Genomic DNA, 27,637 nt, shown 5'->3' on the forward strand with positions numbered 1-27,637 from the left:
GGAAGTCCCATGCTGTCCTCCACCTAAAGGATAGGAGGGTAAAGTACAACATACACAGCATACTGTTATTTGTGTGGAAAGTGTCAACAAGTGAGTGACTCTCTCATTGATTCAGGACCTGAATGGAAACAAGACTGCAAGGACCTTATTCTGTGATATCCTTTTGGACCAAGTGTTTGACTGTACTCTGTACTGTTTACATTTCTGCCAATAATGTATTCAATCAATCAATCATTCGATTTCCTACCGGAAGGGTGACAAAATAATGTCACACTCTCCTACGCTAGACTACACTCTCAGGGGCAACTTGTTGTGATGACTGCAATAGCACTTTAGCATAGCAAATTAGTACAGAACAACAAATAGTTAACCACCACTGTATTACAGTAGTATGGGCTCAAGAGATAAGCTCATTTAAAATATGGACATACATACATTTCAAGATGCAATATGTTCCCCACAGACAGACAAATAAAACAGACATACAGAGGTAAGTTTGTGAGACTTTTAAAAATAGCTATTATTTCAGAACTAGAAGTTAAATGCCAATCGTGGCTTAACTATTTTCACTCTTTTAACATATCAAACAGCTTACAGTCATTAAACAGCATATAGTTATAAGCCTTAAATATACTCTTTCTTGCCTGTGCGTCCAAAGCCCTCTGATAATGTTCAACTCTCTGTTGTTTCTGCTGGAACTGCTGGGCCTTCAGCAAAGCAATCCTTGCACGCACGCACGCACGCACGCACGCACGCACGCACACATACACACACACACACACACACACACACACACACACACACACACACACACACACACACACACACACACACACAGACAATTACCTAACAAGAGTTCATGTTTACCCTCTCTGAGTTAAACAAACATTTGAGATTGTACTGTGTATGAATTCAGGGGTGTCAAACAGCGAGGCCACGAGGCCACGAAAATGTACTGTATATAGTACATTATATGTCAGCAGATGACTTGAGCAAACTGTTCCATGAGACTTACTCGTGGGCTAACTGGGCTTGTTCTAGATGCTCCAGGAGAAGGCGTCCCTGATGGGACTGGGTCTTGTGCTGGCTTCTCTGCACCATCTGAGCCTGCAGCTCATCAAAGTAGCAACGCTGCTTAATCTCTCTGGGTGGGGTCAGGGGCCGTTCAGGGAAGATGAACGAACTCTAAACATAAAGGCACCAAAGTGACATTATTAGTCCCACCGCATTGAAGAGAACAGATGAAATAAGACATAGTTGAGCCACAAGAAGCACAAAGCTATTGTAAAAGTGAGTAAGTAAAGTAGCATTGGGAACAAGCATTTTCTGAGCTAAGTGGATAGGAGCCTATCAGGAGCCTATCTCCTGTTACCAGCATGAGGCAACTTGATGTGTACACCCCCTGGACAGTATGACTAGTTTGCCACAGGAACTTGTCTCTCATCCTACCCTCAATGCTGACTCTTGCTGAGTGTCAGGAGGCATTGAATAACATTTATATAGTCTTCGGTATGATTCTGCCAGGGATTGAACCACAACCTCCCAGTTCCACAACGGACATTCTAAACACAAGGCCACTGAGCTGGTAAAGATATTGTTAACCCTGAGTTCAACTAAGTGCACTCATAAAATAGCAGATCTACATGGTCACAAAACGGATCGCAGTTCCATTGGATGCACTTACATGGTATTGAGAACAGATAGCTTTCTCTTCCTTCAGAGCCTCTGACACTTGCAGATTGAATGCAGCCACCTGTTTGGCATGATCATGTTTTTCATTCTTGTTGGCCTGCCACAGATACACAAACACATTGAAAATGATTGATAATATAATATATAACATATTATAATATCATATAATATAATATGGACAATTGCCATGTACAGGTACATTCTCCAGCACAATGATCTATGCATATATGCTCACAAACCTGTTCTTTGTGCAGGTACAGCTGGTCTTTCTGCTGCTCTTTGAAGAGTAAGATGATTTCCTGAGCTTTCTCCTGTGCTAGTCTCTCCTCTCTCAGGTAGAGCGGAACGTTCCTCTGGGCCCGTTGCATGCACAGATAACACAACTCCTACAGGGACATGGCCTCAAGAAGCTTACATGGTTGACACAAAACACGAACACTGCACGCACACGCATGTATGCACACACACTCTTCTCACCTGTCCTGCACGGGTGTGGCCAGTACAACCTTTGCTCAAGTGAGGTTCCTCTACTCTAGGAGAGCCTTCTGGTGGTAAGATGGATGAAATTAACCTACAGTATATTAGGAAGAGACACAGATATGCGTTTACATTCGCACTCTGCTCATTCTGCCGCCATCCATGATCACACACTATGTTCATAAGTTGGACGACGACAATTTCCTGTTGTCTTCATGTCTGATGTCCACACAAAAGTGGTTCAGTAGTACAGTCTCCATTCAACCAGAAACTGTTTTGCATGAAGCTGGAAGCAATATGAAATTCTTAACCTTTAGTTATATAAGTTGGTCATAATGACCCATGTCTTGTAGTATCTTTGAAATTAAATGTTTTTATCATTTCATATTCCAGGACTTTGGATATGAGACCATTTACATTTTTGTGAGTTGAGTTTATCTTTAATACTTTTTAAGTCATTGTAAAGTTTTCCTCGTAATGAGTGCATCATGAAAGAATGGGTAGTGTGTTGTTAGTGTTTCTTTCTAATTTGATTTCTAAAGAGGGTCTGTTGAAATATATAAATGTGAGGAACTGTGGAAACATTGATTTCACAGACTTTGTTTTATATATAAAACACAGTATTCTGTACTTCTTTCAGCTTCTCCTTGAGGCAAAAAATCAGTATATGAGGAGGGTCACACCACAATGTGAGAGTCTCAAGAGAGCACCACATCCACAATACATTTTCATTTCATATTGGCGGCAGCATAAAACCCAACGGACAGACGGGACCACTTAATCCAGAACTTCCCGGTGACCAGTATGTGCTTGATTGAGTATGTGTGATTTTGATTGAATGTGAAGCATGCATTTACTGTTTCCAAAGTATTATATTATATATTATATATAATGTTTGTGGTTTCCAATAAATGACAATACACAGGCAGTTGCGTGGAGTGTACATTCAATGTACGTATAGGCTGGTTCTCAGCTGATGTAGGGGGTCCGTCCTGAGGCAGTCCCAGGGGTCTGAGTAATGAGTAATTTAGCTTTACAGTAATCCAAATGTTACTAACAGTAGTCAGATTGCATTAAGTAATCTTCCCAACTTTATACATAGGGTTACAGAGGAATGAGAGGAAAGTATATGGATGCTTGTGTGTGTGTGTGTGTGTGTGTGTGTGTGTGTGTGTGTGTGTGTGTGTGTGTGTGTGTGTGTGTGTGTGTGTGTGTGTGTGTGTGTGTGTGTGTGTGTGTGTGCATGCGCATGTGTGTGTTTGTACAAAACAGAACCGGTTGCTGTTGACAGAAGGGGATCTGTCCCACAGGTTGTTTTTGCATCATTGATGGAGCTGGATTGTGCCCCAGGATAGTAACAATATAGGACCACCACTGGTCCATACTTCTAGGTCTGGTGTGTGTGTGTGTGTGTGTGTGTGTGTGTGTGTGTGTGTGTGTGTGTGTGTGTGTGTGTGTGTGTGTGTGTGTGTGTGTGCGTGTGTGTAAACTGTACTTGTCAGTTGTCTCTGTGGGGGGTGGTGTTGGATTCAATGCTTCAGAGAGGCTGACACCATTCACCTGGGCAGGCAGCAGTGTCCGATGGGATTTGGATTGCTGTGGCTGGGGATCTTCTAAAGAGGCACAACGATATCATGTGAACATGTTCACTGTTCACCTCTCAAAGCTTTAGGACCATACAGGCATCCATACGTGTCATTATCTTTTCACAGCTTCAACCATATTGCACATAAACATAGTATAGAACCCTGTGTAGATCGACCATTATACCATTAATGTCTTTATGGTTTGATATGGCATTTGTTTACATTTTCTCCAAAGTCATTAAAACGTTACTGAACTTACCTGAATAATTGAATCAGTGATGAATAATTGAAACACTAATACAAGGTTAATAAGTCATTCATTTGTAAATCAGTCTTTCCTTCAGTAACTATTTTTGGCTATACTTTTAGACAAATTAATCTGTGCTTTAAATTGTATTAATTTAAAATACAACAATCATTTGTGTGTTGTTGGATTACCTATATCAAGCCAGTTTCAAGCTAATAGTAATTTATTTTTAAACTACGCTGAAATGAACTGACCCCAATGGATTCTTCCTGCCAAATCAAACAAACCATTGTATTGGAAAATGGCAGTAATGTCACATGAGTCAACATAACGTGAGTCATAGTCAATGAGCTAACAATGAGATCTGTAACTGCATTTTTGTCTGTATCAACTGCATCTCTTTATTCATCACATTGCATGTGGTATCACATGTACTGTATCTCCACTCTCCAGTGTGTCTTTTTGTCTATTGTGTTTGTTTGGCTGATTGTTAGCTGACTGTTGTTACACCTCTTGCATCTTTCTCCGTTCTGTCTGATTCAGCAGGGGCCAGGGTGAGCCACACTCCAGGTTTGCCATCCATTTTCTTTCCTGCCTCAGGTGATCTGACACTAGGCAGTGTGACAGACGTCTGTGGCCTCTGGAGACTGGACAGTCTCCCTGTCATAAGAGAGACACTAGTACCAGGTCTCTGGAGGGGAAAGGACACATAGATGTAATATACGCACGCACACACGTACAATTACACATAAACAGATGTTGACACACAGTCACACAGACATGAATTAGAAAGACATGCACACCAGTTTACACTCAGACTTTAGGGCTTTTCCACTTCTTAGAACAGTTCTTAGAATGGTTAATAAGCGTTCCAATTCAATTCTCATTTGAGCATGGTTTAGCGCTGCTGTGGAAGGCTTTAAACCATTCCCAGACAACGTGGTTGTATGAGCAGCCAAGCCAATCTGCTGGGATAAATGAACAGGAAGATGCTCTACTCTATGTTTACATACATTGTATATATGTTGGCATTGTCCTTTAACATATCAAATATTTAATTTAAAACTGTATACACATGTATGTATGTGAGCACACACATACAGTACACATGCACACATACATGCATCTGCATTGTGCACACTCCTCATCTACTCACATGAGAAAAGGCTATGAGTAGTCTACCAGTTCCATCTATGGCATTAATAAAGTCCCTGTTGAACTTCATCCGCACCTTTGAACAAGATTAATTTATGTTAAATTCAATGGAGATTATATGCAACATGTCAATATTCTATTCTCAAGCTTTTGAGCCTCTATCCTTAGATCTGAAAAAGTTGAGATCTACTTCTGTTTTAACCACTTAAGCCCCATACACTTCTTGTACAAATAGAGAAAACAGCCGATGTACAAGCTCACAATGTCTCATATTGACGAGCTGTGCACTTGTAGATTGGCAATTTTTGCTATTATTGAAACGTCTTGAATATATTTTGTATGTATGTCAAGTTGTACTGATGTCCCATTAAGAACATACAGGCAGACGGAATAAAGCATGTTATAATTTAGTGTAATATGTTTAAAATATTGGACCCCCCCTTCCGCCAAAGAACAGAAGACATCACCTTGTTGTTTTGGGATTAAAGCATGTTATAATTGAGTGTAACATGAGTGTAACATTGAGTTTACAATATTGGACCCCCCCCAAAGCAGAAGACATCACCTTGTTGTTTTTAAAGTACAAAACTCCAATTCCCTGGAAGGCAAGGAATGTGTGATATTTGGAGGCCAGTGCTCTCTGCAGAAGGAGCAGGGTCTCTCTGACGCAGCCCTCCACCACGTCACGATTAAATGGACTCTCTTGTGACACAGCTGTGTAGTTCAGCTGCACCACCGGGACATGCATTGCTGTCAGAATGGAGGAAACAAGCGCATGTACACGCATGCACGCATTAAGTTTGTTAGAGTTCAAGGACCACTTCACCCATTTTCCAGTCAGACCAGCCTTCATATAATTGGTCCTCAAATGCTCATTATGATATTGCAACATTTTTGACAGCAATGGTATTATAATGGACCAATTGGTCCTCACCTAAACTGAACCACTCCGCCCATTTTCAATCATCTATCTATAAATGCATCACGTCTGTCTGTCTGTCTGTCTGTCTGTCTGTCTGTCTGTCTGTCTGTCTGTCTGTCTGTCTGTCTGTCTGTCTGTCTGTCTGTCTGTCTGTCTGTCTGTCCGTGGCAGCGGTGGCTGAACGGATAGCGGAAGGTTCCTAGTTCGAATCAGCCGTCCGACACGTTAAAATTACCACCGCTGAAGTGCCCTTGAACAAGGCATTGAACCACTACGATGAAATGTGTTCTATGAGCAGGGCCTGGCTGGAAACAAGTTCTTGAGCTTAGCCCAGATACCCTGGGTAAATATAGATTTCATTTCATTTCATTTGTCTGTCTCTCTGTGTGTACGGCTGTAATGCACTTAACTCGAGAACCGTTGGCACTAACAAAGCCAGTTGTAGGAGTGGTTTACACCACTCAAAAAAGAAAAAGAGGGGTTTAATTACTTAGTTTAAAATAATGTCAATGTATTTTAAATAGTTACTGTATCGATTTCAAATCATTGAATCGTATCGGATCGCCATAATGAACCAATATCGTCGTCAACCATGTATCGTGATACGTATCGTATCGCTGTTAAAATGTATTGTTACACCCCTAGTACAACGGGTATTGCATAGCGGGGTGGGGCACGAAACTCCAACTTCCATCGTTACAATAACTCCATATATGGGCATAAAAGGGACACATACAATAACTGGGTGGGGCATGCATTTCCAACTTGCATCGTTCCAAGTAGGCCAGTGCCCAATGGATGATATGATTGAAAATGGGTGGAGTGGTTCTTTTTCCTTCAAAAAATAAAAAAAGAACCCAGCTATTTGAGCTCACCTGCAGCCAGTGGCCAGACCTGCTTCAATCCCTGGGACTGGACAAGTTTCTCTGCCAGGAGGAAAATCGGCCGCTGGATCGTGATGAACTTGCTGCCCACATCCAACTTCTGCCGAGAGAAAGTGAATTTCCCCAGCCCTTCCATGTGGACTCCCTGTCACAATCAATCAATCAATCAATCAGTCAATCAATCAGTCAATCAGTCAGTCAGTCAGTCAGTCATCAGTCAATAATGCAAGCGTGCAAGTAAGAATAAAGAAGTAAAGCATCTGTCTGTAGCCTACTCAGTCTGCGGTCTGCCTATAAGGCTATATAACGTAGGCCTACAGATATATTTAATACATCAAATCAATAATACATCAAATCAGTATAGCTATATTTCATTATAAGAGCCTGTGGAGTGGAATAACTTTTAGAATGATCACCTTTTGTAAGGTCATCTGACATTCAATGTAGGCGGACACATTGGCCCAAATGCTGTTGATATCTGGGGGGATATCAAAAACAAAAAACAGATATGCCAGCCCATTCATTGACTCATGACAACAACAGCGTATAGCGGATCTTTGCGCTATAGAGAACGAGAAATCACACTATCACAGGCTAAATATTTGACTATTTTAGAATATAGCCTACACTATAAGTAGCCTACACAGGAATAATAATAGGCTATTCGCTGACCTTTTTCCGAGAGCCCCGACAGAGTTGGGAAGAGGTTCCTTTCCTTACACAGTAGTATATCAATCATTTTTTTAAACGGACCCCCGCCCTGGCATGGGCCCTGGAGATCTTCGCTCTGTTTGAGTTTATTTCTAAACGAAACCGATCCCTCTTGATTCAGGCAGGTGTGTCGGAATGTATGTTCGCTCTCCCCTGCTGAGCAGTGCTGACTGTCTTGCTTGGCTGAAACAGCGTGAAGTCCAGAGCTCCAGAGCCACCGTGTTGGTTGCCATTAGCGATGGCACAATAAAAAACACCCTCCGCAATGCAAAAGACATGCCGCTGAACTTTATAAAGAAGAGAAGAGGAAAGGATAAAGGACACAAAACGAATTCAAGCTAAATAGACTATTAAGGCCTATTATGTCGTCGAGAGCATATGATTTTCATCATTTCATCATGGTTATTTTGAAGTAGCCTAATCTTTTGTATGTGCCTTCAGTTAATAGCCTACAGTTGAACTTGAAATCCTCCAGCATTGATTGAACTATATGGAGGGCTGGGATTTGAACATGGGATATGTCTCTCTTCACATTGGCCTATTATAGCACCACCAGGCCAGGAGACTGCAGTAACACCTGCCCTGGCAGAGACCTGTAGGCTGTGCTGCGAAGTCCGAAGAGCACCTTCTTTAATTATCATTTTAACAATCATTGTCAAATAGCCTATTTGCAATCTGTTAATAGCCCTACTCTAATCCTAGAATGTCCACCCAAATACTGGTGACAACTGACAACTACAGAAAAGCAAACAACATGAACCATATGTCTGTCAGTGTCAACTCAGTAGCCTATGTAGGAGGAGGAGGACCTAATATGGCCACATTCCATAGTTTGTTGTTGTGTTCTGTTCTAGGCCTACTGAACTGTCCGGAAGTCTGTCAGTAAAGACGAAACGAAACTTCCCTTTTTAGGCTATATTTAATTTCCTCGTGATAGAACTGCATTTGGAAATTGCGAGAGGCAACAGTTTGTTTGGCAACGCGAGACAGTCATGAGGATCAAAGTCCTACTAGCTCTGCTCGTTTCATTTAAAGGTAAGAGTCTCAAAACGTCAAGAGAGTGTATTGGATTTGGGAATGGGATTGGGATATAAATTCAGCACGGCTACATTGGCTACTGTTGTAATCTCTAAATACTGGACCCTCGATCGTCTGGTTCTGACAGACAGGTAGTGTGTGCAGGCTGGGTGGTGTGTGACAATCCTGTTGAAGTATTCCTTTGGTACGGCGACTGCGGCGGCGGGTACCCGGGAGAACAAATTAACGAGACACGAGACGAATACGAGACGGCTCGCCCCTTTTCCAACTCGCCCAAAGCGGCGAAGATCGGTCGCCCCAACGGGAAGAGCGGTCGCCCCAACGGGAATAATAATATAGTATAGTATGGGCTATAGTAAATCCTTGAAATACATTGAAATAACCTGATATTTATGCTGCATTGATTTATATTTGTATTGATTTATATTGATATTTATAAATAAACATCTGGATTACTTATAGTACACATGTATAATATATAATATATAAAATTCTGTGGCGAGCCGTCTTCACTTTTCGCGGGGGCGAGTTGGAAAAGGGGCGAGACGACCTGGTACCCACGAGACAGTATCACGCTACGGTTCACAAAGTTTATTACACAACAGGAAACATATATAGTGCTGGATCATAATGACGTGACAATAAGATATGAGACAGAATAACGTGCCTACTGCAGCAAGGCTGACCTTGCTGCCACTGAGATGTCTCTCGTAGCCTATCTATAAAGTATGCTACAACAGGCAGTACACAATACATATCAAGTACACTGTATCTCAAGTTCAAGTACATAGACTAAGATGTACTGTGCATGGGCTAATATCATAACAGCTACTAGCCAGCAGATCATTTGGCACAAGGCTTACTTTATTATGAAAGTGAAAGTAACAGAGTTGTTTGAGCAAATGTGTTTGCTTGCTTTATTATTCTCTGGACATAATTAATTATAATATCACATCAGATCAGATGTTATTTTCGTTGTGTGTATTTATTATTTTTTAAACAAATTTTATTCAAAGAGTATGACATCATATTATGCAAGTTTCACAGAAAGAAAATACAACTCTTTGTTTTTATATTTTCTCCCACAACTCCTTTCCCAATCCTCCCCACCCACCCACCATCTTTCCCCACGAGGCCATACAAACAACATAAATTATATACAGGTATAAAACCAATAAGTTGAGTACATAACTAAGATACACACAACATATATACAGGTATAAAACCAATAGGTTGAGTACATAACTAAGATACAAAGAAAGGGATCACATGGTTACGTTCACAGAAATAATTAATAAACAACTTAAAAGGGGGTAAAATAAGAGACATAAAATTAATTTTAAAAAAAAAGAGAAAAAAAAGAAAACAGTAAATAAAAATAAAAATAATAAAAATACTTATATATAAAGAGATAAAGCTTGTAAGAGCTTAATTGGCTCATTTCTTGACCCTCATGTGTAATGATTTCCAATATATTAGGCTATATATCTTGCACCAAGTAGAGATCTGCACCACCAGAGCACACCAACACCATGTGTCTTCAGTCAGGTGAAAGTGATTCCAAACTGCTTACATACGATATTAAAGGTTGCCAATAGTTATAACATTTATCAGAGGAATTGTGAATTTGATTTTTTCAAGTTTCAGAAAGGACATAACGTGATTTTCTTTTTTTTTAAGATTTATTTAATGATAATACAAACATCATCATTCAAAACACAGAATTACAGAATCATGATTTCATTTATTTTTTTAACAAGACAAACTCAAAACAGCAAAGGCATTTGATTTTCTGTTGTGCAGGGTGTGGAGGGAGGGGTAGGCCTATAGATACATCAAACACACACACACACACACACACACACACACACACACACACACACACACACACACACACACACACACACACACACACACACACACACACACACACACACACACACACGCCATAGCCAAAAATGAACAGTTGATCCATCCAGATGACCTAGAATCATGTATGAAGACTTATTTTTCATGAGGATTCCAAATCTGACACCATTTAAATCTCGTTTTGGCCCAGAAATCAGAAACTTAACTTTTGAATAGAAAAGTAGGCTAATTTTAGTAATTTATTTGGGGGTTGTAATTTTTACAGACACAAAACACATACACATGTATTTTCAGAAGTGTACAGTAGCCTAAATAGGACAGTTGCATGGATGTAATGTAGTGCATTGTATTTCCTATGGCATGTATTACTGTTTGTGCATGGAGAGATTTGTGCAAACAGAATGGTTTGGTAGAAGAAGACAAACGGATAAACCCTTTTCCATTAGGGTACAAGGATGTGTTGTTTTGTGTGTTCCTGTTTGTATTGTTATACCAAATAAAGCAATAAGGTACACCCGCACACTGTGTATCTGCTCGGCACAAGAGTATTGTCTTATTTAATGAAGCAACGTTTCGGTCACTAGGGACCTTCCTCAGGCATAACACATCATTTTGACAGAGTTACTTATATACAAACATTTGAAAAAGAATCAACCAATCACAATAGACAGAGTCTAATTAGAGGAAGAGGTACAGCTTGTGATGATCCTCAATTTGCTGACATAATTTAAAGGCACAAGGACCCCAAATAACTTTTACATAATTTCAGTTACATTCTAAAAATCATTATACGAGAAAAGATGTAAAGACTAATGGTTGTAGAAATACATTAGGAAATCAACATAGTCAACAATAAGAGACAAAAAGTCACTAGATCCTGCTCTCATGACATACAGACGAGAATGAGAGAATGAGAGTGGAAAAATACATAGAATATATATATATACTTACACAAACCAAATTCACTCAACGAGGCAAGAAGTTCTGAATTAAAGTGCTTATATATTTGACATATTAGTAAATAGCGTTGGGGGGGGGGGGGGGGGGTCTTGTAGAGCCAAATAGGGCCCTTAAGGGTGATGAGACACTCAACTATAGAGTACTGAAAAACATGCAAACTTATAACATGACGTTTAGTAACAGTTCATCATTAAGGCCCTTTGGGTGAAGGGTTTGTAAGGGGTTGTATTGTTATACCAAAAGTAACCTATTATTCTCGGCCACTTACTGATGTCATAAGATTTGGGTGTGCATATGTACGTAGAAAAGATATACGCTGTGCCAGTAGGGTGGCCACCTGACCATTGATCTATTCTAACTTCTAAGATAGCATGGGCTATTCACATTCCACATTCTGAGGCCCCAGCTTGTGGAGACCGGTGGCTCTATAGGATGGCCACTGACTGAGCCCACTCCTCCACTATTCATTCATGTACCACCAGTAGCCTATATCAGTGGTTGCCAAACTTTTGTCAAGTACCCCCAAATTGACCATAAGAGAAGATTATTTCGGCTCTAGCAGTGATTCTCAACCAGTTTAATTTCAAGGACACCCAGTTTGACATGCATTAGTCTATGGACCCCCATTTAATGGCATTTCTATCTCTGGGACCCCAATTTATATTGTAAAATCAATGTTAATTTAACCCTCATGGGGTAGGTATACTCTCACCAAAAACATGCAGTAATCCTGGTCTCTATACTGCCTCCCCCCATGGTCATCTTGACGGAGGGGAAAGGAAAGGAACTGGTTGGAATAACGTATTACTCCCCCGGTTAGCAGAGGGAGAGTATAACGCCCAGGATTACAGCTTTAGGCTTTGGCACCGTGACAAAATGGGTTACAAAAATCGTGGGATAATTTTTTTTAAGAAAAAAGAGCATAAGAGAAAATACAGCATAAGAGAAAATAAATGATTTTTTTGTAAGAGAAATAATCAGGTTTTTCAGAAATTTGTCTGGAGAATAATTTAGTTTAAAATAATCGTGAACCTAGTATCGTGATTCGAATCGTATCGTGACTTGAGTGAATCGTTATGCCTAGTTAAAACATTAAGACATTTTATTTTGAGTGCACTGTGCCTTTAAGATAATTACCTAATTTCACACTTAACTTTGTGGAAAAGCTACTGCTGTGGAGGAACATAACGCAAAAATTATAAATGAAACAGCTTATAATTAAAACAAATAAAAATATACAGTAATATACTCCTATCATGAACATAACATCCAGTCATACCTCCCACAGTTTCCTTGTGCCCTGCACCATCTGAGCACGCCTTTTTATTTGTATACCTGCACCAATGTCACCTAGTCAAATTCCTGTGCAAAATGTGTATTTATAAAGGGCTTTTTTATTTATAAATGCTGAATCAAATGAATTTGTCTGAAATCAGTTGCAGATGCGAGGACAAGGAAAAGCATACGGTGGAATGTGGCCGAGGGTAACATTGCGGTGCTTGAGTGCCCTTTCCAAGCACGCCCTGATACTGAACTGATCTGGACTCATCCCACTGTCCAGGATGGGATGGATCAGCCCAATAAGCAGCTGTTGACCCACGGGCGGTACCTGATAGTTCTGAATGCTTCACCTTCTCAACAAGGGAACTACTCATGTTCTCTGGGGTAATGATGCCATATACTTCTGTGTCTGTACATTTAATTGATATATGCAATCTCAACGTTATATAAGTAAGGGCTATAACATATTTGTATATTCAAGTTATGGCAGATTTAGATTAGTCTGATTTTACATTCTCAAACCACTATGTTTTAAAACTCTACCCATATTGCAGAGGGCCTGTATTGCAGACAGGTGCATACTGCATAGCAGCACCACAGCAGCTTTAGCCAAGTAAAATCCTCAGTGTTGAAAAGAGCAGTGGGATCTTCATTAAGGCCTTGTCTTTCTTTATAACAGGAATGACACGATCCATACCTGGCGTTTGAAGGTGTGCTCAGATCTGTTACAGACTCGTCATTGTCTTGAGGAAACCCATTACCTTCAAACATGTAATCCGCCATCCTGCAAATTGCAATGCCCAGATGAGAATATCCCTGGACTAGGCAAAAATATTAACATTACTTGGCACAAGGTACTGTATTGCGTATAAGAAGTTACAGTGAAAGAAATAACAGCATGCAATACACAAATCACTGCATTTTATTCTATTTCATTAATACCGTACTTTGTTTTATTTTGTTTTTGTAGGACAATAAGTTGCTGCCAGATTCATTACAGTTTTACAGCTTCAGTGAAATGGAAGAGAAGGACCGTGTTTTGTTCACTTGCACCACCTCTTACCTGTATGATGGTCAGCTGTACAAGAGGAGCCATATATTTAATGTCACTGTCGACAATATCAGTGAGATTTACATTACTTTTTTTAATTATTAATTGTAGGTACTGTATATTTATGTTATGTTATGTTATGTTATGTTATGTTATGTTATGTTATGTTATGTTATGTTATGTTATGTTATATTATATTATATTATATTATATTATATTATATTATATTATATTATATTATATTATATTATATTATATTATATTATATTATACATTTTCTAGCCAGTTAAAAAAGAAACATTTAGATGGTCTAAAAATGTTGTTCTCTCTTTATGTCGCACAGAAAAGCCAGCTCAACCTCCAACTATTATCTCACCTCAAGCAGGGCAGGAATTTGAGGTAGATGTTGGTAAGCCTCAGCATGTCCATTTAAAGGTTTTTGATTGCATGTTGCAAGATTACTGCTTGTGCTTAAATACTGTATACAGAGTAACATGTGGAAACTGCTTTCTCTTCTAGACTCAAGGCTGGTGATTGATTGCAAAGCTACCCTGTATAGTGAGTATGATGAGGTAGTCTGGATAAAGGGAGACTCATATGTGGATGATGACGCCACGCTAACAGTGTACTCCAACTCTACAAGGTAAGCGCCTCTCACGCACGCACGCACGCACGCACGCACGCACGCACGCACGCACGCACGCACGCACGCACGCACGCACACACACACACACACACACACACACACACACACACACACACACACACACACACACACACACACACACACACACACACACACACAAATCACAAATGAAATCACAGATGAAAATTCTCCTCTCCTCTCTCCTCCAGAGAGACTGCAGGTGATGTACTAAAAATGACAGCATCTCTAACCTTCATGAAAGTGTCAGAGGAGCAGCTGTCAAACCCTTACTACAGCTGTATATTGACATCAACCGCTGACATGACCGCTGATGACATGTACAATGTCACCATCAGACTGACCAGAAGGGGTATGTCAACCTTGAGAGTTGGCCTGTACGGCTACAGACAATTATTAATGCAAAACGAAATAATTGCTTTTCATGGTGTGGCTCTGTAGGAAGCGAGCCATCTACAAATGGGTCTGTCTGCGTGTCTGTGCGGGGTTAATCTCACAAACTGCTTTCACATTTGTCCATGATGGACGTGACAGACTAGCCACATGAAGTCTGAGCTCCACATCAGACCCTAGTTTTCATGCACCCATTCCATAAATGTTTACTTTACATTAAGATATTGTTGCTGTCAGGCAGAAACCTTGTATTCTTTGTAAATGAATGCCCTACTGGATCATGCACAGTGTCACACAAACTCGTCAAAAGTTGCAGATCCACAAGCTTGAAACGTGGTGCGAAGCGACACATTTTGAGCTTGTAGAGTTACTACTTTTGCTATTTTTGAATTTGAATCGTGAAAATTAACAGTTTTGGACAGGTTTCCACCCGACAGAGATGATATATTTGTCGTACCCAATTCTTTCACAACATCCACAGATACAACTAACATGAATGGTGAGAGGACTGTGTTGTTTTGAATTCTAATTTATGAAATACGAATCTATTATCTTTTCTCCCACAGCTCGTTCTCGCATCTTGTTTGTGGTCCAGGTCGTCGTACCCATCATCGTAGTAATTGGTGTGGTGTCAACAGTCCTTTATGTGAAGCTGAGAGTTGACATCACTCTGTTTCTGCGGGACACAGTCGGTTGCCATAGAAACTCCTTGGGTGGGAATTCTGTCTTCTTGTGATTATTTGCTCACTTACTGTAGATCATTGTCTGGTCCAGGGCCCACCTGGGGTCCAAATGGGCCCTTATGGGTCTGCACACTGTGCAAATGGGGGGAAAATGTATCTTGACTGAGTGAATGTTAAGCAGGGCGTTGCTGAAAAAGAGCATACTGTATGTACTCAGACAGCCTCCCCTAGGGTCCATAATACACTCTCAGATGTACAGACCTGTAAAGGTAATTTGGACCCCTTGGGGCTCTCAAACCCTCTCCTCTTCTTTCTGGAAACATCTACGCTATCATCTACCTGCTCCACTGCAACTAAGATATATGGTTGGCCACACACACGCTGCTAATGTAGTTGAAATGCAATCTGACCAATATAAGTCATAATGCCTCACCAAAAAGAAAAGGAGCTAGGATGCAGTCAATCAATGGCCACATTTCTGGCCAAACAAAAAGTTGCGGAGAAAAACATCCTTTTGCAGACACATTACAGTATTCTCTTTCTTTTTTTAGGATGTCAAATCTCCTGCATTTATTTGTAACTCACATGGTAGAAACAGCCTCTCTGTGCACGCGGCCGTGGTTATTAGTGTTTTTTCTGCTCAAAATAGTACCATGTTTGGGAACTTATAAAACATTAATCCAACCTCGCGAGTACAAACACATTGAGAGAACACGGCACAGACTGTAGCAATGACTCATCACACAAATACTTCTGGCTCAACAAAAGAGTTCACAGCAGTCTTGCAGTTTTCCTCAGAAAATTGCCAACAGTACCGCGTTTTGCCACAAAGAGAGTGGCATTGTAATCGGTTAAAGTATTAACTTTTTCATGGCGTAGTTTTATTTGTATTTTATTTGTATTTATTTATTTTGTGTTCGGGTAGCTCAGTCGGTAGCACTCTCGCCTTTGGACCACAAGTTCTTGGGTTCGATCCCGGGCACTGCCAACTCAGCGTATGAGTAGCATGGCTTGGGGTGTGGCAAGTCGTGTGGGAAGTACTGGGAGCTGATGGTAGGTGTGGCGCTAACAGGAAAAGACTCCCACGTGTTACCGGCTGATACCGACAAATGCGACAATAAGCCACTCCCGACCTACTTCTTCTTAGCTTTTTTACTTGTACATATTATACAGTCATTGCATATTATATTTAAAACAGCCTGTAGATTACTAACATTTCACTGCACATGTACGGTATACTTGTATGGGTGAACAAGTAAAACCTTTGAATCACTTGGAGTAATCAAGTCAATGTTTGATTTACCGGTACTTTTCTGTAATCACTCATTCATTGCATTTGATCTGGCAAAAGATCTTGAGAGATTCGTTTTAAGGTAAAAGGCCCCTGGGCCCTGGGCACAGACATGTACCGTCACCTCTCTGATCAAAACATCCCTCTCTCCACCTTACAAATCTTTATAAAGCTTGACTCTCATCTACCCTTCGAGAACAACATGAAAAACCTCTATAAATCCTCCTTGACCACAAGAACATCTCCGGCGTCTGTCGGACTACTGACCCACTCAGATGCAATGAAGTCGGTCCATGCATGACTTTGAAGGATTTATTTATTGAATTGATTGAGACATAGTAAGTAGCCTTGCCGAGCCATGAGGCCCATAGGGCAGGAGCCTATCTCCTGTTTCTGTAGCGTGAGGCAGCTTGATGTACAAGTACACCCCCTGGACATGACGCTAGTATGTCGCAGGGACTTACCCCCAATCCAACCCTTGATGCTGAGTGTCAAGCAGGGAGGCACTGGGTCTTTGGTATGACCCGGCCGGGCGGACACTCTAACCACAAGGCCACTGAGCTGATTGAGACATAGCATGTTAATAAACATTAGTATAAACAATATAAGACGTACAGATGCCAGAGTGGTGCAAGAATGCTAAACTCACATTGTTAGGCAGTAGGTATACAGGTAACAAAAACATTACATTACAAATAATGCGTTGTGCCTGTCAGAGACATGCGCAAAGTGAGTTCAGTCAGGAACGCAATTGCTGCCGGCTGTCCATTGGGTCGCCTCAACTCCACGTCCACATCCACTCATCCAATCACACACTCATTCCATTCTCAGACCGTTCTATCTAATCTGGAATTTTGCACTGCTCATTCCTGCTTGCTTTGCTACTATCATGCTGCTGCTGCTCTCACCACTGCTGCCTTGCTCGGACACTGCTGCTCACCCTCCACCACCCCAGCTATACCACCTGTTGTTTTGGATCTGCTGTTTATGTACGGAGTCCCTATGGTTGGGACTGATGCACTTAATCTGAGTACATAAATACCAGATCCAATTCCAATTCCTTACCAAACCATAATAAATATATTGCTCATTTTGTATTCAATAAAACTATATTATATCCATTCATGAGTTGAGAGTCCTGACTGAAGTGACAATAATATTGTCACAAATATTGTTTGTGTTTGTTCTAGTATATTTGTATTCATATATTATATGAATACAAATATACTAGAACAAACAAGTACATGTCAAGTTAGAAATGACCACAGTTTTAACCTTAAGCTATTATTTTTACTTTGAGATGGCGCTTATAGATATGGCCCGTATCGCAAGTGCTATAGCCATTCAACATTTACTTCCCTTTAAAGCACATGTGGCTATATAGGGTGCTATATGGGTGTGATGGTGTGATCACTGTGATGTGACCGTAAAAATGTCATTAGAGAACACTGAGGGAAAGACAAGAAGAGGGAAGACAAAAACAAACACATGCATGTATTGACATGGCATAACACCACTTCTCAGAGTCAGAGACAATTAAGCCCTTCCTAACATAACTTTTGATAAATAAACAAACAAACAAACAAACAAACAAACAAACAAAATAAATACAAATTCAATTAAGAAATGTGAACATTTGTTCCTGGGTGACAATTTCCACTACACATACTGTAGTAGGACCTCAACCACTGCCTGTTGCACATGCAGGATGTGGGTTATACACCGTTTCACAAGACACCTCCCGTCTTGTGAAAAGATAAGTTCCATGTGAGGTGTGAACCAAATGTGACTGTATGTCTCATCGCTTACTGTAGAACATATAGTAAAAGTCTGAGGACCATCATGTTAAAGGGGAAAACCACTAATTTTCAACATTGAACTGTCATTAATATACCTTAGAGTTGTAATTTAGAAGTGGCTTGCAGAGTACATCACTGATCACATGACCCCAGGTTCTAGACCTCCAGTTCTAGGCTAAATAGAAGGAGGGGACCTATTTATTACTTCTAATAAAATAAATCTATAGTTCAATGTTGAAAATGAGTGGTTTTCCCCTTTAAGCTGTGTGGAAAGCAACCAAGCTGAACGGCACAGATCTTAATACTGTGATCATCTACAAGGTAAGACTACGATTTGAACATGGAATCTGTGTTGAGAGTCTGATCATTATAGTCTCATTTTTTTCCGACCTTTAGGAAAGTGGTTATATCAAGTGTTGAAATATTCCTTTTTGAACACTAAGAAAAACGACACTAGGTTATGTCATCGAAAAGCACAAATTTCATCATTATTTCACAAAGTCACCCATAGTCTCTTGGTTATTGGTGATCTTTTGTTTGTGCCTTCAGTTAATACAGTTGAAATACTCCAGCACTGAACTATGAGGGCTGGGATTTGAACATGGGATCTCTCCCTTCACATCGGCCTATCTGCCCTGGCAGATCCTGTCCTCCGAAGAGCACTTTTTCTAGTTGTGTTATCCTTTTAATAATCATTGTCAAATCGTAGCCTACCTCTGTAGCCTATTTGCAAACTGTTCATAATATTCTAATCCCGGACTGTCCACCCAAACACTGGACCAGTGACAATTTACAGTTGGCTAAACAACATGAAGCCTACAGTATACGTATACTAGCTGTTGTAGGAGGAGGAGGACCTAATAGTAGCATGTGGTTCCACATCCACCATATAGGAAGAGGTTGTTAACCAGTGTCATTGTAGTAGTAGCAGTCAGTCACCATGAGGATCAAAGTCCTAATCGCTCTGCTCCTTTCATTTCAAGGTAAGAGTCTCAAGAGTGTTTTGGGTATGGGATTGGGATATAAATTCAGCACCAAGCATAGATATGGTTATAAACAAATATTGTTGTCATTCATGGTAGCACAAGGCCTACTTTATGAAAGTGACAGCTAGCTGTTTGAGCAACCGTGTTGATTGCTATGCTTATTTATTCTCTGGAAATAATTATAATATCACATCAGATCACATGAAATGTATTTTTGTTGTGTGTATTTTGCTTAGGCATTATGATTTTCTGTTATTGTTCAGGGTGTGGAGGGAGAGGTAGGCCTATAGATATACATCACATATATATATTTCTAGAAAAAAATAAAAAATAATATATATAGAATAAAAATAGGCCTTTTGGGCATAATTAGAATTGAGTGAGCACGGATGAGGAGTCGGATGAGGACCCAAATGTAGGTGACAGCAGGCGGAACAATTAAACTTAGAAGGATTGATTAACAAAACTCAGAAATTTCCATAAATGGGCAAAAGGCAAGTAAATAACAGGACTCTCAGAATACAGAATACAGAACAGACTCACGCAACAGGGAACTATGAACCAACAATAACACAATACAAACACAGGACTTAAATACAGACACAAAGACACAGGATAACAGGTCACAGGTGAAACCAAAATACAATCAGCACTAGGATAGGCTGGGGACTAACAGGACACAGGTGGAATCACTGTCACATCACAAGTTAGGTTAGACCTGGTTAGACAAGGTAGGTAACAGCAGAGTAATATAGTAAGAGAGTGGCGAGATCAAAGCATGTCGCTACTCTCCTACTCTACACTCTGGGTAGCTACATACTCATTCCTACACAGGTTTTGTTTATAACCATGCCCCCAGGCAAGTTAAAGGTATATTCAGTGATTTGACTTAATTCAAATATCACTTATTTTTCTGGATAATTCTCTCTACTATAGAGTGTGCTGACTATATAAGGAGTTCCTCCCTGTCCCCAGTGAGCCCCTGGGGTCAAAAAACCCTAGTTTCAGTTTTGGTGGCAGGTGGCAAAGCCTTCATTCAATCAGGATGAGAGGGGCCTTCCTCCAATCATGATCGAGTGGGGGCGGGCCTTGGTGCACATGCTGTTGGCCTGTTGCACTTCCCCCCACTGTAGAGCGTGCATGTGCACATTTTGTTACCGGGCGGACTGGGTGGTTTTCCAAATCACCCATATCACTGAATGCTCCTTTAAGTTTACTGAGGTTATAAGGTTAGGGTTAGGTATAGTTTTCTTGAGGTTAAGGTTAGGGTTAGGGTTAGGGTTAGGGTTAGGTTTAGGTATAGTTTTACTGAGGTTAAGTCATACCTCCCACAGTTTCCTCATGCCCTGCACAATCTGTAACCTGACTCCGCCAGATGGGGCAGCAGAGAGTACACTGGGTTCCCCTCCTGCTATGGGAACTCTCAGGCAGACTCCCAGATGGGAGCAGGAGGGGGGAACCCAGTGCTGCCCCATCTGGTGGAGTCAGGTTACACAATCTGAGCACACCTTTTTATTTGTATACCTGCACCAATGTCACCTACAGTAGTCAAATTCCTGTACAAAATGTGTGCTGAATCAAATGAATTTGTCTGAAATCAGTTGCAGATGCGAGGACAAGGACAAGCACACAGTGGAATGTGGCCGAGGGTAACATTGCGGTGCTTGAGTGCCCTTTCCAAGCACGCCCTGATTCTGAACTGATCTGGACTTATCCCACTGTCCAGGATGGGATGGATCAGCCCAATAAGCAGCTGTTGACCCACGGGCGGTACCTGATAGTTCTGAATGCTTCACCTTCTCAACAAGGGAACTACTCATGTTCTCTGGGGTAATGCTGCCATATACTTCTGTGTCTGTACATTTAATTAATATATTATGCAATCTCAACGTTATATAAGTAAGGGCTATAACATATTTGTATATTAAAGTTATGGCAGATTTAGATTAGTCTGAGTTTACATTCTCAAACGGTGCATATATTGCATAGCAGCACCACAGCAGCTTTAGCCAAGTCAAATCCTCAGTGTTGATTTAACACTAAAAACTTTTAAAAGAGCAGTGGGATCTTCATTAAGGCATTGTCTTTCTTTATAACAGGAATGACAAGATCCATACCTGGCGCTTGACGGTGTGCTCAGATCTCTTACAGACTCATCATTGTCTTGAGGAAACCCATGACCTTCAAACATGTAATCCGCCATCCTGCAAATTGCAATGCCCAGATGATATCCCTGGACTAGGGAAACATATTAACATTACTTGGCACAAGGTAAGAAGAGGATGAAGCTTCAATGAAAGAAATATTACAGCATGCAATACACAAATCACTGCATTTTATTTTATTTCATTAATATTTGTTTTATTTTGTTTTTGTAGGACAATAAGTTGCTGCCATATTCATTACAGTTTTACAGCTTCAGTGAAATGGAAGAGAAGGACCGTGTTTTGTTCACTTGCACCACCTCTTACCTGTATGATGGTCAGCTGTACAAGAGGAGCCATATATTTAATGTCACTGTCGACAATAGCAGTGAGATTTACATTTATTTACATTTATTTTCTTTTTATTATGAAATTGTACATACTGTATATTATATTATATTTATATTATACATTATACAACATTGTTCTCTCTTTATGTTGCACAGAAAAGCCAGATCAACTTCCAACTATTATCTCACCTCAAGCAGGGAAATTTGAGGTAGATGTTGGTAAGCCTCAGCATGTCCATTTAAAGGTTTTTTATGCATGTTGCAAGATTACTGCTTGTGCTTAAATACTGTATAGTAGGGTAACATGTGGAAACTGCTTTCTCTTCTAGACTCAAGGCTGGTGATTGATTGCAAAGCTATCCTGTATAGTGAGTATGATGAGGTAGTCTGGATAAAGGGAGACTCATATGTGAATGATGATGCCACGCTAACAGTGTACTCCAACTCTACAAGGTAAGCTCCACGCACGCACGCACGCACGCACGCACGCACGCACGCACGCACGCACGCACGCACGCACGCACGCACGCACACACACACACACACACACACACACCAATGGTAAATTAAAATTCTCCTCTCCTCTCTTCTCCAGAGAGACAGATTGTGGAACGCTAAAAATGACAGTATCTCTAACCTTCATGAAAGTGTCAGAGGAGCACCTGTCAAACCCTTATTACAGCTGTATATTGACATCAACCGCTGACATGACCGCTGATATGACCGCTGACATGTTCAATGTCACCATCAGACTGACCAGAAGGGGTATGTCAACTTTGAGAGTTTCTACAGTACCTGTACTTATACAGACAATTATTAATGCAAAACTAAATAATTGCTTTTCATGGTGTGGCTCTGTAGGAAGCGAGCCGTCTACAAATGGGTCTGTCTGTGTGTCTGTGCGGGGTTAATCTCACAAACTGCTTTCACATTTGTCCATGATGGACGTGACAGACTAGCCACATGAAGTCTGAGCTCCACATCAGACCCTGTATTGTTTTCATGCACCCAGTCCATGAATGTTTAAGCCTACTTTACAAAGATATCATTGCTGTTGCACAGAAACCTCTATATATTCTCTCTATACTCTTTTTGTGTTTTTTTTTGTTTTGTTTGTAAATGAATGCCCTTCTTGAATAAATTAATGCACAACGTCACACAAACTCACCAAAAGTAGAAGATCCACTAGCCATGGTTCACATGACGCTGTCATGATAATCATGACAGTCATGTTTCAGGGCTAAAGATCCACAAGCTTGAAAGGCGACATACTGTACGAGGTCTCCACCCGTCAGAGATGAAATATTTGCCGTGTCCTCTTCTTTCACAACATCCACAGATACAACTAACATCAATGGTGAGAGGACTGTGTTGTTTTGAATTCTAATTTATGAAATACGAATCTATTATCTTTTCTCCCACAGTTCGTTCTCGCATCTTGTTTGTGGTCCAGGTCGTCGTACCCATCATCGTAGTAATTGGTGTGGCGTCAACAGTCCTTTATGTGAAGCTGAGAGTTGACATCACTCTGTTTCTGCGGGACACAGTCGTCGGTTGCCATAGAAACGCCTCAGGTGGGAATTCTGTCTTCTTGTGATTATTTGGACTGTATGTAGGTGGAAAAGGAACATCTGTACTCAGACAGCCTACATTTTAAAATGGAACCTTTGGTTCCGTTTATATACTCTTAGAGTTACAGACCCATGGGGTCCATTTGTACACTCAGACCTGTAAGGGTCATTTGGTTCAGTTTATATACTCTTAGAGTTACAGACCCATGGTGTTCACTTACTGTATGTAGTTCAACGTCTGGTCCCTAAATGGACGCTTATGGGTCTGTAAATCTAACAGTGTGCAAATGGGGGAAAAAATAAATATTGACTGAGTGTATAGGGTGTTGTTGAAAAGGAACACCTGTACTCAGACAGCCTACATCTATATACTCTTAGAGTTACAGACCCATGGGGTCCATTTGTACACTCAGACCTGTAAGGGTCATTTGGACCCCTTGGTGGTCGCTGGACCATGAGAATCCGTGTGCTCACCCACTGGTTCTCAACCTGTGGGTGGGTCCCACATGATTTTTGATTTTGTTTTTTACTGCATCAAAAATAATCAACATACTATACTATAAAAAACATTGGCCAACTTGTCAAATAATATAAGAAAGAGGGTACATTTTTTGAAAGGGTTAAAAGGTTGAGAACCACTGTGCTGACTAATGAATTCTGTGCAGAATTAAAGTGTATGTGCAGCACAGTCATTCAGTATCCAACCAACCTCCTGCAGAGGTGTGACTTCCTGTCCCAGGCATGCTTGGGTGTAACCACAGTTATTGAGGTGCGCTAGGCCCTCCTATATACAGGTTTAATGTTTGTTTTTAGTTCAATGTTTGTTTTAAAAACGCCAAATTAATGTTTGTTTAACACAAACATTAAATCCCGTTAACAATAAAGAGAATTTAATGTTTGTTTTGACACCGTTTGTTTTTACATCATCATTACATCACCTAATCATAGCAACATGAGTTAGACTTTAATATATTAGCGCCCCTCACTTCACACAGGTGTGATTTTTTGATTTTCAGATGGAAAGATATATGATGCTTATATGATGTGTTACAAGAACGACACAGACATTGGATTCAGTGAGGAGGACAAGAGATGGCTAGAGAAGGTTTTGGAAGAAGAGTTTGGCTACAACCTCTGTCTCTACGACCGTGATGTCCTACCAGGGGAAGGTATGTATCCTGCTGCTCATACAATTGTAGAAGTTAACCACATGAACCCTAGCTAAATTGGCAAACCTCAGATCTAAAACCTCAGAACACGTTTTGTTGTGAGCTTGTAGATTTTTGCAGACAAGATCTGGTGTAGAGGGTAAAAGAAAAAGGGTATAGAGCCCTGGGGGACCAACTAAGTTTATAGGGTTTAAGTGAACATCACTCTTTGAGGATTTAAAAAGGTAACAACAAAGTCACCCCTTCAAACTGTTTCTTGCAGCTGTGGCAGAGTCAGTGTTGAACTGCATAGAACAGAGCCGCAGGTTGGTTCTGATTCCCACATATCCAGATCCAGGTTCAGATTATGACTTACTGAGTGCCATCCATGCAGCCCTAGTGGAGCGGCAGACACGCTTGGTACTGATCCAGACAAAGGCCACAGCGGCCTTACAATTAGAACCTCAACCCCAGAGCGCTCTTCCAGAAGGCTTACGACTACTTGCCAACGTTAGGCCCGCTGTCATCTGGAGAGGCACTGGCTCTCAAACCCTCTCCTCTTCTTTCTGGAAACATCTACGCTATCATCTACCTGCTCCACTGCAACTAAGACATATGGTTGGCCAGCCGCACTGTCAGGGGGGGTCAGAGGGTACCCATGCATATGACAACACCATGTGTATGTATTTACCTGTACATAATAAATAAATGTATTGTTATCATTTATATGGTTGAAACACTTGGCCAGTCTGTTGTGCAGAACACACATACACTGCTAATGTAGTTGAAATGCAATCTGACCAATAGAAGTCATAATGCCTCACCAAAAAGAAAAGGAGCAAGCATGCAGTCAATGGCCAAATGTCTGGCCAAACAAAAAGGTGCGAGAAAAACATCCTTTTGCAGGACAGATACAGTTTTTATTCTTTTTTGAGTGTGTCAAATCTCCTGTACTTTGTGTGTACTGTATATATAGTACTGTATATGTATACCACAGTTGCTCATGTTCTGTACCCTCTCTCTTATTGTTAAAGTATTAACCTTTTTTATGGCGTATTTTTATTTTATTTGTATTTATTTATTTTGTGTCTGGGTAGCTCATTCAGTAGCGCTCTTACCTTTGGACCACAAAGGCAAGCCTTGGACCCCAGGCACCGCCAACTCAGCGTATGAGTAGCACGGCTTGGGTGCGGCAAGTCGTGTGGGAAGCATTGGGAGCTGATGGTAGGTGTGGCGCTCCAACTCAGCATCCATACCCCAGGGGTCTAGCGCATTGTAACGGGGACAGACACTCCCAATCTACTTATTAACTTGTATTATACACTGTCTGTCATTGCATATTATACTTTAACACAGTCTATAGAGTACTATCATTTCACTGCACATGCATGTATACTTGTATGACAGGGTGAACAAATAAAACCTTAAAAAAAATAAAGTCAATGTTTGATTTACATTTCTGTAATCACTCATTCATTGATCTGAAAAAGATCTGTCTTGAGAGATTCATTTTAAGGTAAAAGGAGGAATAGGTAACTAACTGTCACTGTCTAAATGAAAATGTTTCTGTGCATTGCAATAACCCACGGGACCATTCAGTTCATAATCATATTGAGTATACCGTCACTATAGATAGATAGATAGATAGATAGATAGAATACTTTATTGGCAGTTTAAGAAAATTACAGAAAATGACATCATTTTAAAAAACGCCAAATGGACTTAGACACAAAAAAGCCTTCGCTTGTTTCCATTGTGGTCCACTTTGTAACATGAAACTATATACAAACATACTGTACAAACAAAACAACCATGGAACATATAATAAATAATCCTTATATATAAGGCTGGGAGCTATATACATAGGACAAGAGGTACCCTGAGAGAATAGTCCAGAGCATGGGAGATGGGCTATCCAGGGTCGGAAGCTAACTATGACCAGTTAGTGTGTAGATGGAGCCATGATTTCAGGTCTTTCCTAAATCTTGCAATAGAATTTAGGGATTTCAGGGCTGGAGGGAGTGCATTCCACAGAGTAGTGGCTGTCGGACAGAAACCATGTATATGTATGTTTTCATAAATGTAGGCCTATTTGCTATTTTATTGTATAGTTGTGCAGAAGCAGCAAAAAATAACATACAAGCTCACTAGAACTGCACATCTTGAAATATTTCATGACATGCTCAAAAACCAGCTTGTGACTAAATAATAATTAGATTTGAGTCATTGGAACACATGTTCATTTCCCATTTCCTGAAGGTTGCCGTACCGTACGGTAACGTAAGTTTTCCACCTGACAGCAACAATAGTTATTTTTGTGTAGTTTAGTTTATTGTACATAACAAATACAATACATGATAGGAAGAAAAGACAAGGTACAGTATATTGTGATCAGGAAGGGGAAAAAAGTAACGAGTTAAACCCCCTTTAAAAAAAAAGATTTTATGCTGATTATGTCACTTGATTTTGAATACAGGAAACAAAATCTTCATGACCCAGGGGGGTGTGGTTTTTGATGTCAGACAACAAAATATATTGTTTTATATGCAGAGCTGTCCATGGTGCTGAAGGTGCACATAATGCAAGTCAAAAGATATAACATTACGGACTCAAATTAACTGGGCCCTGGGCACAGACATGTAAAAGTCCCCTCCCCCCAGACACACTGACTTGACTCTTGAATCACAAAATTCACCAGATCCTCAGAAGGAAGCTCAGCGGCCTTGTAGTTAGGG

The 27,637-nt window shown here is 40.5% G+C and overlaps 2 protein-coding genes across 3 annotated transcripts in view; one reads left to right on the plus strand and one right to left on the minus strand.

The window, feature by feature from the left end:
* The window catches only part of LOC306919795 (coiled-coil domain-containing protein 81-like), a gene marked incomplete at both ends in the record, with an annotated part of 9,952 nt that extends 2,250 nt beyond the window's left edge, over positions 1 to 7,702 (minus strand). Inside the window, 11 exons of the mRNA XM_079496345.1 lie at positions 1 to 23; positions 1,033 to 1,185; positions 1,685 to 1,789; positions 1,932 to 2,078; positions 2,170 to 2,319; positions 4,502 to 4,693; positions 5,159 to 5,233; positions 5,723 to 5,907; positions 6,955 to 7,108; positions 7,380 to 7,441; positions 7,636 to 7,702. The exon at positions 1 to 23 is cut by the window's left edge and continues 82 nt beyond it. Of these exons, the coding sequence (XP_079352471.1) occupies positions 1 to 23; positions 1,033 to 1,185; positions 1,685 to 1,789; positions 1,932 to 2,078; positions 2,170 to 2,319; positions 4,502 to 4,693; positions 5,159 to 5,233; positions 5,723 to 5,907; positions 6,955 to 7,108; positions 7,380 to 7,441; positions 7,636 to 7,702 (1,313 nt within the window). The remainder of the gene's footprint in view (positions 24 to 1,032; positions 1,186 to 1,684; positions 1,790 to 1,931; positions 2,079 to 2,169; positions 2,320 to 4,501; positions 4,694 to 5,158; positions 5,234 to 5,722; positions 5,908 to 6,954; positions 7,109 to 7,379; positions 7,442 to 7,635) is intronic.
* Positions 7,703 to 8,643: 941 nt separating this feature from the next.
* On the plus strand, positions 8,644 to 26,274 carry LOC306919941 (interleukin-18 receptor 1-like). Of its 2 annotated transcripts, none has more exons than XM_079496511.1 (10): positions 8,644 to 8,709; positions 12,978 to 13,206; positions 13,502 to 13,676; positions 13,793 to 13,946; positions 14,217 to 14,282; positions 14,393 to 14,516; positions 22,779 to 22,948; positions 23,608 to 23,757; positions 24,771 to 24,923; positions 25,186 to 26,274. In XM_079496511.1, exons 1-10 carry the CDS (start codon positions 8,667 to 8,669, stop codon positions 25,608 to 25,610), a joined length of 1,689 nt encoding a protein of 562 aa, XP_079352637.1. In that variant the 5' UTR covers positions 8,644 to 8,666; the 3' UTR covers positions 25,611 to 26,274. The 2 variants fall into 2 exon arrangements, with proteins under 2 accessions (XP_079352637.1, XP_079352638.1); XM_079496512.1 differs by lacking the exons at positions 8,644 to 8,709; positions 12,978 to 13,206; positions 13,502 to 13,676; ... (1 more) ...; positions 14,217 to 14,282; positions 14,393 to 14,516 and adding exons at positions 19,639 to 19,686; positions 21,291 to 21,519; positions 21,789 to 21,960; ... (1 more) ...; positions 22,340 to 22,402; positions 22,513 to 22,636.
* The last annotated feature ends 1,363 nt before the right edge of the window (positions 26,275 to 27,637 follow it).

The sequence above is a fragment of the Electrona antarctica genome (genome assembly GCF_951216825.1).
Source record: "Electrona antarctica genome assembly, chromosome: 3".
In the NCBI taxonomy this organism is placed as follows: Eukaryota; Metazoa; Chordata; class Actinopteri; order Myctophiformes; family Myctophidae; genus Electrona; species Electrona antarctica.